At 53.2% G+C, this 16,188-nt stretch overlaps 1 protein-coding gene across 6 annotated transcripts in view; it reads left to right on the plus strand.

The window, feature by feature from the left end:
- Positions 1-16,188, plus strand: part of MGRN1 (mahogunin ring finger 1) — a 48,995-nt gene extending 32,807 nt beyond the window's left edge. The window contains exons 9-18 of one of the 6 annotated variants that reach the window (XM_009634033.2): positions 4,209-4,277; positions 6,630-6,789; positions 8,596-8,705; positions 9,680-9,745; positions 12,307-12,530; positions 13,477-13,600; positions 14,141-14,186; positions 14,751-14,858; positions 15,484-15,528; positions 16,127-16,188. In XM_009634033.2, the coding sequence (XP_009632328.1) occupies positions 4,209-4,277; positions 6,630-6,789; positions 8,596-8,705; positions 9,680-9,745; positions 12,307-12,530; positions 13,477-13,600; positions 14,141-14,186; positions 14,751-14,858; positions 15,484-15,524 (948 nt within the window). In that variant the 3' untranslated portion in view covers positions 15,525-15,528; positions 16,127-16,188. The other 5 variants (XR_004841350.1, XM_035889660.1, XM_035889662.1 and 2 more) reach the window with 5 other exon arrangements.

Here is a 16,188-nt window from a genome sequence, read left to right on the forward strand (position 1 = left end):
ACAAAACTAGTAGAGCCCCTAGACGTACCACAGTACTGATGCTTCCATGTCCATATAGGTGCAAGCAAATTAGGTTTGCATAAGTGAGCTTAAGTGCTGTATGCTTTAAGTAGTGTGAAGCACATCTGTTCATCGACACTGCCTGATCTCCTTAGGTTCTGTGTTTTGTGGTGTGGAAGGATGGATATCTTTCAGCCTCCAGGTAGGACATGGGAAGCCTGAAAAACTGTTATCTTTCCACCTGTGTGTGTAAAGATATTAGGGGATCATCATCTCCCTGCACAAGCTTCCTTCTTGTGCCCGTGGTATCTTTGGAGCAGTCCCAGGGACAGAGACCTTTAGGCTCATCTTGCCTGTCCCCTACAAGTATCGTGGGACTTAAGCGGTCACAGGAACAGTCTTGCTTTGAAGCCGTTGTTTATTTACCAGGCTGCACGCATTAAGAGGGGAAGGGAAGAAGGGAGACTGGCAAACAGGGAAACATTAGGGATCTGTAGCTCTTTTTTAGCCCACCCCGTTGTGGTCTGATGTGCAGGAGCTCTGTGCTGCCTTATCAAGATTGAAATGGCGTCCAGTCTTGCATAGAGAGAAATACATAAGCAACTGCAAACTGTTAAAATTGCCAAGAATTTCAGTTTCTGAGACAAAGTCTGGTAGTAATCCTGTTGCAGGGATCAGCTTGAACTGTCTTGGGGAAAGAGGTGAGATTTTGGTGGTTGATCCCTTCACCTTTAGATGTATGCTGTGGTTCTGCTTCAGCTGTTTGTGATCAATGGCTAGGGTCTTCTGATCTGAATTAAAGAGCCTTTTACTAACAAGAAGGTCATTAAGTGCTTTAATCAGACACTTTTTGCTCTAAGATGTTCCTTCCAGTCCCCAAGTCAGAAAAGAGCCACTAAACAGTACCAGTTAATCATATATCAAAATTGCATTCAGTAATTCACTCTCTGCCTCACCAGTGCTATGCAGAGACTCACACTCTGTCCTTCAGACTCACTTAGGGACATGGTTTAGTGGTGGGATGGCAGGGTTGGGTTGAAGGTTGGACTCGATGATCTTGGGGGTCTTTTCCAGCCAGAGCGATTCTATGATTCTATGATTCTATTATGCCCAGTGGCAGCAATATTAGCCCTTGCTGCCAGAGCTTTATCCCAGTGCTAGCGGTGAATAACTTGCCGCTCCAGCCTGATGTCTCTTCTGAGCCCTGTGTGTCCCAGACTGACCAGTGCTCTCCTCCCTTCCTTGGTGCTTAACTTGGCTGTGTTGCAGGATGATCTCCTGCCTAGTTGATCAATCTGGCTCCCACAAGTATTTTTAATAGAGACAGACAGAGGCTGTTCCGGAAAGGAGCCCACAGAGCGTGAGAAGGCAGGTTTGTAGTTGGAGCAGGCAGAAGAGCCGTGCCTCTGAAGGGAGAGCTTGTGCGCTGTGCTGGAAGAGGCTGCCCGAGCGCTGAGGGAGCAGAGCAGTGTGATGCCAGCAGTGCCTCTTTTCTCACATACCCTTCTGATCAGAGGAAAGCATTCATGAGCTGATGAAAAGCTGCTCATTTATCTTGCTTGTGGGTTTTTTGGGGGATTTTAAAAAAAAATTTTTTTTTTTTTTTTTTTTAAACAGTGCAAAGATGGCTGTGAGCTCTTTGGGTTGGTGTTGGGTTACCGTGCACACTAACGCAGTGTGTACCATTCTCCATTTAGCACTCCGGACTCCCCAAATGGAGGGCTGTCTTGCTGGAAGTGCTCTCTAGGGAAGTTCCCACCCTACCACCGTATGGTTAGCTGATTCCTGCAGTGAAACAGCGTGTGCTTGTCTGTCTTTACTGGCAGAGCCTGTAACCTTCCCGCTCGGTGTTTGGTTGTGGGTATGTTTGGTTTTTTTTATTGGCAGTTTGTAAAACGTAATGCTTGTATGTTCTCTCTCGTGGCTTTTAAAATAGAAGGAAGCTCTTGCTGAAAGAACACACAGTACCACCAAAACTGAGGTAGCATCTGCCCCCATAAGAGCTTAGAGCAGAGGTATAGAGTATATGTCTGCAGTATAACGTTTTACATTCTTCCCCATCACTGCTTTGCTTTTGCCTTCCCCTCCGTGCCATTGCCAGGATTCTCAGGTACCTTTTGAGTGCATTGATCTCTAAAGCTCTTTGGGAGCAGGAAGCAGCAGCTAATGAGCTGACCTGCTTTGTTCTCTCAGCTGAGATCAGTTATAATGTATGTACCAACCCATTTAAGGAAATTCAACATGAATGAAGGCAAAAAGATGGATCAGCAGAAAAATGTGACCTGGACTTTGCTGGTGGCTCCTCTGTGCATCAGCTGAGGCTGTATATAGCAACAGAAGCCTTTGGAAAGATGATGTGGTGCGGGATGGGTTGGAGAAGCGTGAAGGTGAAGGACTGCATTGTGTACAATCGCCAGCTCCTCCTTATTTACTCCTGCTCTTTAAAATGTAGAGATCTTTCTAGTAAAAGCCATGTTACACTGCTCACCCTTTTCCTACTGGGACATGAGCTTCTTGGGATTTTTAGAGGCAAGCAGTTAAAACGAACACAGACTCCTGCAGAGGCTTTGGTCTTTTCCTTCCTGACCTCTTCTTTGCTTTAAGCTGACCACTTCTGCACTCTCTGTCGCTCATCATGATCCTCCAAGGAGTCAGGATGCTGTAACAAGACTCTCTTTGAAATGTCAAGTTACAAAAGGACATCTCCCGCATAATTGTTCCCAAACTTCCTGGGTGAGTTGTGAGCTGCTGCAGAGGATTTTGCTCAGCAGTCCAACAGCTGACCTCATTGCCGTGAAATGCAGGCCTAGAACAGATTGTCTCTAAGCTGCACGCTGAGTTAAATGGGGAGACTCTGGAATTAGTTTGTTAAAGCTGCTGTGTCCCAGTTGAGAGCATTTCTAAACTGGCAAACAGGCTGGATGTAACTAGCTGCTGCCCCCATCTTGGCATGTGACGACATCTGCAGCACTGAAATTTCATGGCAAAGCCATTGCTCTTCTGAGCACCTGGCTTGACAAAAGGAGAGGAGAGAGGCCAGTTACGCATGGAAATGCCAGAAGCCCTGGGATTGACGAGCTGTTGAAGCACTAGGTTCCCAGTGGCTTGGCTTCGCTGCATGGTGTCAACTGCCCAGTTACTGAAGATGACAAGAAAGCATTTTCTTCCCCTCTTTGCGAGATGCATCAGTTTGATACCTTGCAACCCCTTCACCATTTTACCTGTTGCGGGGTTTTGCATGGAGGAATACACCCTGCTCTGGGGAAGCTGCTGTGTAGCACCCAATCTTAGTGGACCAGTATCTTCGTGCGTTCTTGTAGAGGCTGCTTCTCACAGCTGTAAGACTCTCCTGCTGTACTTGCTGGCTAAGCTAGGGAACAGGGGAGAGCCCCCCACAGTGCAGAGGGGGCTTGCCTTGCTGGGACTTGAACCGTCAGCCTTTCTTGCCTCAGTGTTTTAATTAGCTGCTTGGGGGAGTTTGCAGGTAGCTGCCGGCATTTGCATAAAGGCATGGCTCCGAGTATGTTCCAGGTTTGGGGCTGTGAGCAACTTTGGCTGTACCTAGAGCACTTTCTGCCACCACACACCCCAATTTAGAGATGCCACCAAGGGCCTGGAGGTGGTAATGAACGACACTGCACTGATGTTGTCCCTCGAGTGCTTCTCAGGCCAAGGCAGATGGTTTGTCTGTCTTCAGTAGCTTGACCTCATGCTCCCAGGTGATGAACAGAGAAGTGATGTGCAGCTATTGATGTGCCAGTAACGAGCTGTTGGCACAGCACCTCTCCTGAGGTTACAAAGATGGGTGGAAGTTCATCTTGGTTCAAGTTAGGCAGTGTTTCACGGAAGGAAAGGACTGTGGAAGGCTGATTGCCTCTGACTTATTTGACCTATGGGTGCATGTTCCCTCTTGATCTCTGAGACAAGCAGAGTAATTGGTTTTTAGATTAGTTTGATAGTGACAGAAGTTGTCAGTTGGGCTCCCTGCTCGGACCAGATGGGATGTGCACCACTTTTTGAGTGGAGAGAGACTCATTCTCCCAGCTATCCTTTGCAATATTTGTTTCCCTTCATTTTTTTGTGTGGCTGTAGGAGAGCTGGCTGCTGTGGGTGTAACACAGACATTTTGACACGGGGAGGGAGGAGTGGTGATCACAAAGCAGCAATGACAGAGCAACTGACACTCCAACTGTTGTCTTCTTCCCTAGGTTGACCGTGTGAGCTATCTGCTTCAGGAGATCTACGGCATCGAGAACAAAAACAACCAAGAGACCAAGGTAAAAGTGCTCAGGAGGCCCCTGCTCCCCGAGCTGTGGGTTTCTAGCCTGCACCTTCTGCTTTTGAGCTTAACTATGGGGCTTGGCAGGGCAGTGTGGAGACGCTTCTCAGAATAACTGTCAAGTCTATGTGCAGGCACTGAGGAAACCCAGGGATGGCAGGTCCTCACCGTTGCAAGGCCCAAAGTGGAGTTGTGCTGAGATAATTTTAGATAGAATGAGGCTCTTGAGGATATTTCCTGGGGCTGGAATTGCTGTGAGAGAAGAATATCAGTGCCCCATGGGGCAGAGCACTGATCTTTAGGGCTTGTAGAGACAGTGGGCCAGTGTCAGCTGCTGCTCTTGGTGCCCTGAGGCTGCTGGCCAGTCTAGGTCCTTCCCAGTTTGCACAGCCAAGAGTATAGTATGGGTTTTTTTCTCACTGATTGTACATGAGCATTGCCTCCCAGGCTCCTCAGAAATCTTCCCTCTGGTGCCCACACCATCTTGCTGCCTCTCTGCAGTCAAGGCAGTCATGCCTCGTGTGTCTGTGCTTTGCTCCTGTGGTTCCTTCATCATCTCCTGTTTGTTGGGGGGTTTTGTTTTATTTTTTTCTAATGGGGGAACTGCATGTTCCCATAACGTTGCAGGGATCTGAGCTCCTTAGGGCTTGCCAGTGTCTGGAGAGCAGCTTGCATCCCCCAGCAAGAGGGTGCACAGCATCACTAAGGGATGTATATGCAAATACCTTAACCAGAAACATTGTCCATCTTCAGGCAGGAGCTTCTGCTGAATCCCAGCTTGATGCACAGCCCTGTGCAGGTTGTGTGACTGCTTTATGCTTGCTTTAGCCTTACGTAGAACTGGCCTTTGCTGCCACCTGGGCTGCAGCATGGACCAAGTGCTGGCCTCAGGATCAGACCGCTCTGGTGTGTGTAGTGCATGGTTTGCAAACAGAGGAGTAGCCAAAGAGCAAGACAAGCAGGATTTCCTCTCCAAGCAATGCAGTGTCCTGCCCAAAGCGTCCTGTGATCTCTATCTGCCTGTACCAACAGGTAGAGCCTGAAGAGGCAAGCGGGAGAAGTCTCTTCAGAGATTTTTTCTTGCACAGGATCCCTTTAAGAGATTTTGTTTGGGTCCTCCAGGGTCTTGTGATGATTCTCTTGATCCAGCAATCACACATTTGTGGCCCATCGGACAAGTGGCCTGCGGCCTTTTTTGTTCTTCCTAGTGTACTTAGCAAACCATGTGAATGGGAAAGCAAAAAGCCTGCCCTATCTACCTCTCAAAATAGATGAAGAGCGCATGTGATGGGGCAGACAGGCTTGCAGCCTTTTGCTGGCATAGTCAACAGGCTGGGTGTGGATGTGGCAGCAGCAAATGCTGGATATTGCAGTTTACACCAAGGTTGCCCATGGTCTGGCATGTGTTAGCCCTGGTGACCAAAGGGGCCTCGTGAAGTGGGAACAGGCAAAGGTGGAGGGTGGCCCATGCTGGGTCATCACTTTGGTGGGCTCTGGCATAACTTCTGTGGCATCGGTGGGGAGAAGAGGGGGTTCTCGGGTATCAGTGAAGAGAGCTCTTGTGGTTGGAGAGTTGGTTTCTCCTCCCAGCAATGGTTTGCTTGGTGGCTCTAATCCAATTTGTGGGGCTCTGATGGAAGAACTAGTGTGATGCATGTTCACGTTGAGTGGGTTCACACTGACCTTTTTACCAGGGTAGCTGTGAGCGGGTGAGCATCCCAGGCTGGTTCTCCTGCAGCTATATCAAAACTTATGCCAGCACAGGAGACTGGTGAAGATGATGTGGCAGGAGAACTGCTCACTCCATTGCTTGTTCAGAGGACCTGTGGAAACTGGGCCAGACATCGCTGGAATGCCTCCTGTCCAGCCTGAGGGCAGCCTGACCCGCTGCCTGCCACGGTCAGCAAGCAGCTCCTTTTGGGGCTGCTTTCTAAAGGCTGGACTGCCAAAAAGCCCACTTCCCTGCTGACCTTGGGAGCCACCAGGCTGGCAGACAGGAGTTTGTTCTTGATCCCCCACAGCCAAGGGGATCCCTACCCCAAAGGGGCTTCCCTCTGCACACAGTCTAGCTCTGGGGAGGGACAGCTATGCCGTGAATTCACAGTACGGTGCCCTGGTCTCTGGCATTAAGCGAGCTCAGAGCAGAGACCCGAGAGGAAGGAGTGTCCGTAGCAGGGCTGTGTGGGCTGGAGCTTGCTCTCCTTGAGAAACCCCTGTTGAGAGCTGTGGAAAGAGGATGCCAGCTCTCTGACAGACTTTTGGGTGGGAAATTTCCCCAGGCTTCAGAGTCCCTTGGCAGTTCTACATGGTCCTTTCCATTCAAATGCCAATGTCTTGCCTCTCATTGCAGCCTTCAGATGACGAGAACAGTGACAACAGCAACGAGTGTGTGGTTTGCCTGTCAGACCTCCGCGACACCCTCATTCTGCCCTGCAGACACCTCTGTCTGTGCAATTCCTGCGCTGACACCCTGCGCTACCAGGCCAACAACTGCCCCATCTGCAGGCTGCGTGAGTATGTGCCCAGGAATCAAGGGCACCTTTCTTCCTCCTGGGCTTCTGTTAAGTCAGTACAGGCTGTGAGAGGGAGGGTGTATTTTATATACCCCACCCCAAGCCTCAGCATCAAACATGCTGCTGCTCTCGCTGGCATCTGGAGATTCCTGGCACCTAAAATAACTGTCCCCGAACAGGGAAGGAGGAGAGGACATGGGAGAATGGCCCTTTGTCCAGTGCCTCCCTGTCCGCTTGACCTCTCCCTGGGATGCATCTGAAGGTGTAGGTGCCATGTAGGCAGCTCTTGTGGTTTGATGAAGAAGATGGAAAATCTCCCAAGGGAAGCAATGTAGAGGCTTTATCTGAGAGTATGTGGCCGAGCCAGCACCCAGCCCCACTGGAGGAATGTCCAAGTACTTTGCGTGATTTTTTTCCCTCTGACAACCTTACTTTGACTTCACCAGGGAAGCAGAGATGAGGTAACAGTCAATTTGGAGTCCCTTGCTTTGCCAGGAGAGTTAGGAGGATCGAGGATCTGCTTAACCCCTGCAATGCTCAGCTCCCAAAAGATGCAAAAAATTAAATACCCCTTCTGAGGCTCAGGCAGCACTTGCTGAATTCCATGTCTTTTCTCAAAAGCACAGGAGCGTAGGAGTCTCTTGAGAAAATGCCTGTGTTTTTGCTGGAATAGACAGATGTGTCTGTGCTTGGCCTCTGAGGTATTTGATTGTTTCTAATTGATACTTCTCAGGAAAAGAAAAAAGAGCCTAAGACAGATGTTTGGCCTGAGATATTAAGTCTAAACAGTTCAAACTTGGCAAACATACAGTAACCAAAAGCAAGATCTTATCAGAGGAAGTGCCAGACAGCTTTGACTATAAGTAGCACAACTTAAAACACGGGAACAGCATTATCTCATCTGCATGCTGCAGCGGAGTAGCTTGTACTTGTTTGCAAAGTGCCCCCATGTCAGACTTCCTGGGAACCTGCTTCTGGGGAGTGCAGAGGCAGCAAGGATGGATTTGCACCTCTGTCCTCTGGCTCTCGGCTGATCTTGCAGGCAGCCTGGTGCAACAAGAAATGCCTGGGCTTTTCCTTACGTACAAGCAAGTTCTTGCAGATGCATCAGAACAGATGTCTGGCTCATTCATATGTGCCGTTGGCACAGAGGAACTAACAATATTAAAGATCTGCAGATAGAAAATGGGACTGTGGGCAGGGAGTGGAGATCAAAGCTGTTGTGGTGGGAGGACCAAGGGATCTCTGTGCTGGAGACAGGAGTTCAGCCACTAACCCTCTGGCTGGGTTTGCAGCTTTTGCAGAGCCTCTCACCACCATAGTGCTGGCCAGTGAGCAGCTGATGGCAGGAGCGATACTTCCAGTGCCAGCTGGACCCCAGGGCTCAGACTTGGGGGGTCTGAATGAACCCAAAGTGGTTTTGCATGAGGTCCCCCACCATTCTGTAGCCTGCAGTGTGCTGCCCGAGGCCGAGCTCATGTTTTTCTTACTGTGTTGTACAGTATCAGGCCTGAAGCACCTCTGTACATGACTGTACTGGGGCAGGCATTGCCTGTTCTCCACAAGGGCTATGTGTACCCAGACTTTTTTGGCCAGCAGGTCTCTCCCCAGTATAGACCAGTCAACTAGAAGCCAGACCATAGCGCTTGGCTTTGGTGTGCTCTATGGTTTTGCTCCCCACACATACAGGGAGCTCCCCCATGCCGACAGCCTGCCTGCGATGAGCTGAGTTGGTCTGGCATGCATCTGGCATGACCTGGTCCTTTTTGGCCACGCGGTCACCTGCCTGCTGTTCTCTCCTAGCCTTCCGTGCCCTGCTGCAGATCCGGGCTGTGAGGAAGAAGCCGGGGGCTCTGTCACCGGTGTCGTTCAGCCCTGTCTTGGCACAGAGTGTTGACCATGACGAGCACTCTGTAAGTACCTTGTAACCCTGTGTACAAAGCCTGGGCGCTGGTCTCAGCCTGACCAGGCAGCTTGTGTGTGCACGAGTTGCTCGGCCTGATGGCTGGCGTCCCTGGGACCTCGGGAAGTGCACTCAGGCCTTGGAGTGAGGTCTTCCTGAGCAGTGCAGCTTCTCTTGTCAACCCTGCTAGACAGCCAGGATCTCTCCTCTCGTGGATTAGTAATACAAACGGTTTTAGCCAAATGCCCTCCTGTCTTTTGGACAAAACAAATCCACAGAAACCTCAGTCTGAGAAGGTTTCTCAAGGCCTGTCCCAGCAGAAAAGTAGCAGACTCTGGGCATGACAGGGTGAGAGCTGGGAAAGTGTGTGGGGGTTACAGTTTGACTTGCACAGACATCTGTGTGGCAGCATGCTCTGCTGAAATGTCCTTGGCATCGGGGTTCCCAGCACGATAGCAGAAAGGCCTCTTTGTGCCAGCCTCCCTGAGCGATCAGGGTCTCGGCAGGCAGCTGAGGGAGCGTGGGATGGAAAGTGTGTGGTGCTGGTGGCCTCGGGGCTCAGCCGCACGTCCCCAGTGGGGGGAAGGCAGCAGCTCATTGCCTGAGCAGTGCTGTTGCACAGCTGGCTCTGGCGAGACACATGAGATCAGAGTCAGGAGGAGATCTGCACCTAGATCATCTTACAGACTTTCATGGGAACAGAGAGATACTGTCACAGAAAAAGCCTGGTTTTATCCATCTGTCCTGTGCAGCATCGTAGCCCTGCTGCCTTCAGCTAGGACTAAGAAATAGGGCTGGGGAGAAGCCCTGAGTGTTGTTGTGAAGCAGAGTGTGGTGTGGAAAGGAAGCAGGTGCTGTCACCTGGAGTGAGGTGAGGAGATGCTGTGTGTCTCTTTGTGTCACTAGGTGAGGAGATGCTGTGTGTCTCTTTGTGTCACTAACCTCCAGAAACAACTTCTTTAAAACATGGTTTTCTCTTGACAGTGTCCCTTTAAACCCCTTAAAGCGAGCACTGTCTCCCTCCCCAGCAGGAAACCTAGAAGGGAAACAGTAAGTGGACTTGGTTGTATTCGGCAATTCCTTGCCAGCAGTGTCACTAGCACGTGGAAGTGTTACACATGCGAGGGCTTGCTAACACGCTGGGTTTGACTTGTGCCCCTGCACAGGCTGCGACACTCCACGTGCTGCCTCCATGTTAGCAGTGAGACGCTCACACCCTGCACAGACGTTCACTAACCTCCTTGGTTCGTGTGTGGAGGAATAAGCAAGATGGAAGCAGCTTGCCACAGGGGTCAGACGCTGTCTCTCAGGGACTGTCCCCAGGTCCTGAGCCTGGCTGCTTTATAGTTCCTGGCCAAGACATTTTCGTAGCTTTGTAGGACGGTGGGCAAGCTGCTGTCCTCTTGGCTCACCCCAAAGCTTCCTTGCACTTGTCTCATCCCCGTGGCAGTTTGGTGTGGGCACATCTTGTGGTTTCCACCCTGGTGCTGGGATGTAGAGGCAGGCAAATAGGCGCAGTTGGAGCAGGTCTGGCATTCAGGAACACTGGCTGCAATGGGCTGGTTTGCTTTTATAGAAACAGGAAGGATGGAGCTTGTTTTGCTGGGGACTTTCCAAGCTGGTGTGAGAGCGTGCAACTGGAACGCCGTGCTGGGGGCAGGATGAATGGCAATTGTGGGGGATGAGGAGCTGGGAGGGGGAAAGGTGAGGGAAGGCCCCAGGCCAGGAAGAGTCTGTTTGTGCCCTCTTTGCGTACTCCCATCAAATGCAGCTACAGCTGTCAGTGGTATAAAGGAGGCTGCAGTTTTCTTTTGTTGAAGCCAGCCTAGATGCTCAGCCTTATGAGGAAATGTGGCTCGCTGTGCTTGTCAGGTCTGGAGAAAACCTGAGGCTGGGTTCAGGTAGCAAGGCTATAGCAAGCTTGGCATGACCCTGGCTCTCTGCAAGCCTCCTACAGCGACTAGCGATACTCCTGCTGGAGCAGTGGGCTCTATGGGTTGTGCAGTGGTAAGTGCTCCAGGAGAGAGTGGTGTCTCTTAGGGTTGTTTGAAAGCTCACTAACTTGCAGTGAGGGTGGTGTAGCCATTGGCTGAGAAATTCTCCTCCAGCCTCTGAGCTGTGCTATGGAACCTGAGCTTTCACCACAGCAAAACAAAATGAGCAGCCTTTGAACCCTCAGGCCTTGTTCTACACAGTCGGGTGAAAATGTCCCAAACACAAACCAGGGGGTTTTGTCTCCCTGACTTTTCTGTCCACAAAATAGTGCCTCCAAGCTGCTGTCTGGAAATGAAGTGTTTTTGTGGAGATGGCTTTTGGCCCCACCACCTACAGGTGGCAGCAGCTGTGAACTGATGCCTTGTTCAGCTGACTCGGTTATCTTGCAATCACCAGCTGTGGTCTTCAGCACAAGCTCATGACCATCACCAAATCAATACTTGGGGAATGTGGGTTGATGCTTGACCCCAGGTGCTATTTATTCTGTCCTCCCCCTCAGATCTAGCTCCTTCTGTGACCACAAGTGAGTCAGTTCAGCAATCAACTCACATCAAATTAACGGCTGGGTTGGAAGGTGTTGCTGGGCAGGCTCATCTGCAGCTGTGTGATTGGGAGATCAGGCACAGAGAAGCTACAGGAGTTCATGGCCAGGCTTGGCAGCAACTCACCATCTTAGGTACAACATAGAACCACCTCCCTGAGGATACAGGGCTGAAACAGCTCGATTTAATGTGAGCCTGGACTGCTGCAGTCTTGCCTCTTTGTTTGCAGCAGGCTGGGCTGAGCTGACTATGGCCTGCTGGGTTGCGACACAAACCCTGTTTGTCTCCGAGTCCACAGGATCTTTGTGATCAGGAGGATTTTTGGAGTTGAAGCAGTGTTGGTTTCATGGCTTTGCAGGGGTGCCTTTGATTGGCAGCTTAGTGAGTTACAGAGGGAATGGGAATTGGTGCAGTTTTGCCCTCTTCCCTTACGGGGTCGGTGGTTCTGCGATCCCTTTCCCACCTTTTAGCAGAGGCGACTGCAGAGATCCAGCGTTAGCTGAGGGGACCGAGACCATGGGAGAAGTGGAAGTGGTGTAGTCTCCGAGGACCTGCTCTCAGCTGCTGCGCACGTGCTCCCCTCCTTTGACTCCCTCTTAGTGACACTGGTGTTGTGGTGAAATAGCTGTGTGTACCAGGGCTGGAAGCACAAGTGGGGTGCTTACTGAGCTTGGAAGGGTCTCTGAGCCACTGGAGGAACTGTTAGGAGAAAAAAAAACCCACCCAATTTTATAGCAGCTTTGATAGGAACCTGCTTTCTCACCCTCCTTGTCTGGCCCTTGAAAGAGCTCCCTAGTATGTCAGGGGGGTGCTGAGCCGTGTTCCAGCTTGCTGAGATGCCCAGTCTCTCAAGCATCGCTCTGGCAACTTGCCTGGACCATCGGTCCAGGGGAGTGTGTGGCTGTTGCAGGGGAAGGAGGCTGAGGCTCTCTGGAGAGGTGGCTGTGGGGATGGGCTGCTTGGGAGCGCAGCGTGGGAGGTGCAGGGCTGGGTTGCAGCGGGGCCTCCCCTTTCTAGAGGGGCTTCCAGCCTGGTGAGGGTTTTTTAACGTGCCCCTCTCTTTCTTGCCCACAGAGCTCTGACAACATCCCTCCAGGCTACGAGCCCATTTCCTTGCTGGAAGCGTTGAATGGCCTTCGTTCTGTTTCCCCCTCCATCCCATCAGCTCCTCTGTATGAGGAAATCAACTACTCTGGCGTGGTGGATGGGATGCCACCTGCGAGCCGCCCGCTGGTTGGGATGGACAGAGCCGTGGAGAGCAGCCATCAAAAGGGCAAGCGGAGCAAGTCTCCAGATAGGTCAGCATGGGGACAGGGGGTCCGCTCCTCTTGCAAGCCCTGAGGGCTTGTGGCCACACTCACTGGGAGCCAGGAGAGGGCTCTGGCTGGTCCTATCGCTGGTAGCACTGCTAACTCAGAATTTTAGGAGGCCAGCAGGTCCCCATGCCAGTGAGAGAAGTGGGACACAGCCCCTGTGTTCAGCCTGAAGCGATCAGCTTATGTCTGCTAAGGGCTGGCTTTGTCACCAAAAGAGAGGATTTTTAACAAGATGATTTCATCCAAACTTCGGATGGAAATGTCTCCTTTCCAGTGCACTTAGTCCCTCAATTTGCATTTGACATCCAAGCCTTCTTGGATTTCAGCTTTCCATGGAGATCCCCAGGAACAAAAGAATGGGGAGAGAACTGACCTGCGTTTTAGAGCACAAAATGCTGAGTGATATCCTTTAGCTGTTGTCTGAAGCCTCCTCTAGTGGCTTTGTGATGGAGGATGTAGGTGTGGATGCCGTGGAGTGGGCAGCCCACTGCAAGTGCCCTTCACGTGTCCCTTGCGGGGCTGTACAGATGGGGTCAGACTGGGTTTGTACCTCGCACTCATCACTGTGCTCCATTCCAAATTTCCCCCTGGGAAGGGAGCCCCTGAAGGTGTGAGGAGCAGCGTGGGACCTGGGCCTCTTGCTTTCCATGCAGAGGCAGATTTGTCCAAGTTGTGTTACTGTGCCGAAGCTCTGCACCGCTTGGCTCTGTCCCAAAAACTCTGCTGCTGCTGTTCTCTGTGTAGCTGCTGCTGGAGGGCCTTGGTGAATTTAGTTCAACAGTTTGAGTTCCTGCTTGTGCCTGTTTTCTTATGCTGTTGGTGGAGGGACAGGGGTGGTGACACCTCGAGCTGCAGCCACCAAATCTGCCAGGGCCTGTGGTGCTGGCAGCACCGCAGCTCCTTGCAAATGGAGTTTCTCTTGCCACAGCACACTACGGTCTCCCTCATCCCCAATCCATGAGGAGGATGAAGAGAAGCTCTCCGAGGACTCTGACTCGCAGCCAGCACTGAGTGGGGGTGAGCTGGTCCTGGGAGAGACCAGCTCTCCAGAAGTAAGTGTGCTCTGCTGGGGAGCTGCTCTGAGCCAGAGCTCTTCTGGGGGGGCTTCTTCTGGGACATGGGAGGTGCCTTGCAAAGGGCCATTGCTTCCTCAGTGACAGGGTAAAGATGAGCTTGTTAGCACGAGTCACCCAGAGCCAACAGTCTCAGCCACCTTTATTTTCCCACGGGGTTCCATGGGGAAGGATGCAGCCGCTCCCTGTGCCCCTGACACACCTTTGGGAGCTGGGATGTTGGAAAGCCACTCAGATGGGAGCCATGTCAGAGCTGACCTTCCCCCGGCTCCCTGGGCGAGACTGGCAGTGTTTGGGGCAGGGGTGGAAGCTGGAGCTTGCTGGGCTTCCAGCGCCCACTGCCATTGACTGCAAAACTCCATCCCGGCCCGTGGTGCCACAGCGCTGGTGGGTGGCCCCTTGCTCCCTCCCTGAAACAAGTCCTGGCCCCGAATGCAGCTCTCTAGAGGAAGCCAGAGGAGACAAGTGCAGCAAAGGCCTCCAGCCTGCAGAAATAACCCGTGCTGTTCCTCCTTACAGAGTGTGGCAGGGGAAGAGATCGAGGAGGCCTCGTCCCTGCAGCAGGGTAGGTGTGCACTCAGCCGTGGGGGTCACCAGACCTCATCTTGGTGGCCGGCTCTGCTGTGGTGGGATGGGGACAGTTGGGGAATGAACATACAAGTTCAGAAACATCCAGGCCCCAAAGTCCATCTCTGAGCTGCTTTGCTTCACGAGAGAAAGGTGCCAGGGTCTCTTCTGGGAAGTGGCGAGCAAAATCAACAAATCTCCCTGGTTTATTTGCCAAGCATCTCTCCTTGCTCCTTTCCGTGGCGCGGGCTGTCTCCTCGCACGGCTGAGGGGGAGATGGCTGCGTGCACCACTGTGGTCCTGGTGAGAGCGTGGCCATGGTACTGGACATTGCAGGATGTGCCCCATGTCTTCGGGATGGGTCTTGTGTGCTGGGTGCGTTTTGGGGCATCAGCCTGCATAGGAAGAGGTGGCCCTGTGGCCTGGGCTCTCCTGAGACCTCTGCAGGGCTGGGGGGGCTGGGGAGCTTCCTCACGTGGAAGATCTCAAGCCGTCCTCCTGGCTGCGTGCCCCTGCAGAGCTGGTCTGGGGACTGAGGGGCTGCGCTCTCGGCTGGTTCTAGGTAGCCGCCCGCCCTCCGTCGAAGACGTCCTGCAGGACGGCAGCTGCAGCGAGCACCGGAGCCTGACGCAGTCAGAGAGCGACCCACCGGTAGATGTCTACCTGCCAGGTAATGGCCGTGCCGTTGGGGCCAGACCTGTGCGGTGTCCTGCTGCATTTTGAGACACCCAGGGGCCCAGGGGTTTGTGGGCTGTGTGCCTGAGTGCCGCAGCCGTGGGATGGGACAGGAACGCACCTGCCCGGAGCATGGGCGCCCGCTTCCTCCGGTGGGCAGAGCGAGCTGTGGGCGAGGGGGGCTAACACAGAGGTAACTTGCCCTCCCCTTCTCTCTTCTCCTCCCTCACCCTTTTGTCTCTGTCCTTCCCCTCCTTTCTCCTCTCCGGGCTGCGGCCACTCCGTGGCACAGTTTATGTGGCAGTGGCCTCCCATGCCTGCCCCCAAACCACGCTCCTGCTTTCGGCCAAGGGAGGGGAACCATCTGGGCTGGCTTCTGGGAGACTGAGCCGGCACGGGGGGCAGCAGGCACCCCTCTGCCACGAGGCAGTGATGCGACGGGGATGGCTGCAGGGTGCCGTGCTTTGCTGGCAAGCGCAGCCGTGGGACACTGCGCTGTCCTCAGCCCCGACTGTTGTCGTTGCAGCCTGTTTTCTTCCGTAGAGTCGCAGTCTGTTCTGAGTACCTCTCTAATGTCTCCTTCCCTCTCTGTCTGCCTTCCTCCCTCCTGTCTTGGGCAGCACTGGGTCCCGATTCCTGCTCTATTGGTATAGAGGAGTAAGCTGGTACGTCTTCTCATTCTTCTGACGCATCGCTGTTGTGTGGGGCAGCAGGACACCTCTGGGAAAGCTGGCAGCCGAGCGAGAGCGGGGATGGGACTGATCCTGGCCATCTGGGCAGGGAAGGAGGGGCAGCAAACCAACTGGCCTGCACCGCTGGCTCCGTTCTGGCTCCATTCCCATTTCTGGCACCAGCGTCCCTGCGCCCCACTGGGCTCCCCACTGTCCCCAAGTGCCAGGACCTCAGGCAGGGCAGCGGAAGCCCTTGCCCTCCCCACCAGCTTCTGCCTGGGCTCCTGGGTGAGGGCTCTGCTGCCTGGTGGGCACCATGAACATCCAGGGCCACGGTGGCCCCTCCCAGGCTGGTGGCGGATAGCATGTCCCCTTCGTCTCCCATGTCCCACCTCTGCATCTTAGCAGGGGATGGAGCTCGTGGGCTCCAGCCCTGTCTCCTGCATTCAGTCCAGGGTAGGGAGGGGTGGGGGGGGGGTGCTGTCCTCCTTGGCCCATGCTGCCCTCTCTCCAGGGCGTACCCCGTGCCTGGGCTCTTTATTTGGCCCCAGGGCCGACACTCTTGGGGCTGAACCCCTTTCTTCTCACTCAGGCTCATCCGACTTCACCAAGACGCTCCCCGGCCGCGGCACCGGCAGGCCCCCCGCGGCCCCT

This window comes from Egretta garzetta, unplaced genomic scaffold, assembly GCF_000687185.1.
Source record: "Egretta garzetta isolate BGI_Z169 unplaced genomic scaffold, ASM68718v1 scaffold372, whole genome shotgun sequence".
NCBI classification, from domain to species: Eukaryota; Metazoa; Chordata; class Aves; order Pelecaniformes; family Ardeidae; genus Egretta; species Egretta garzetta.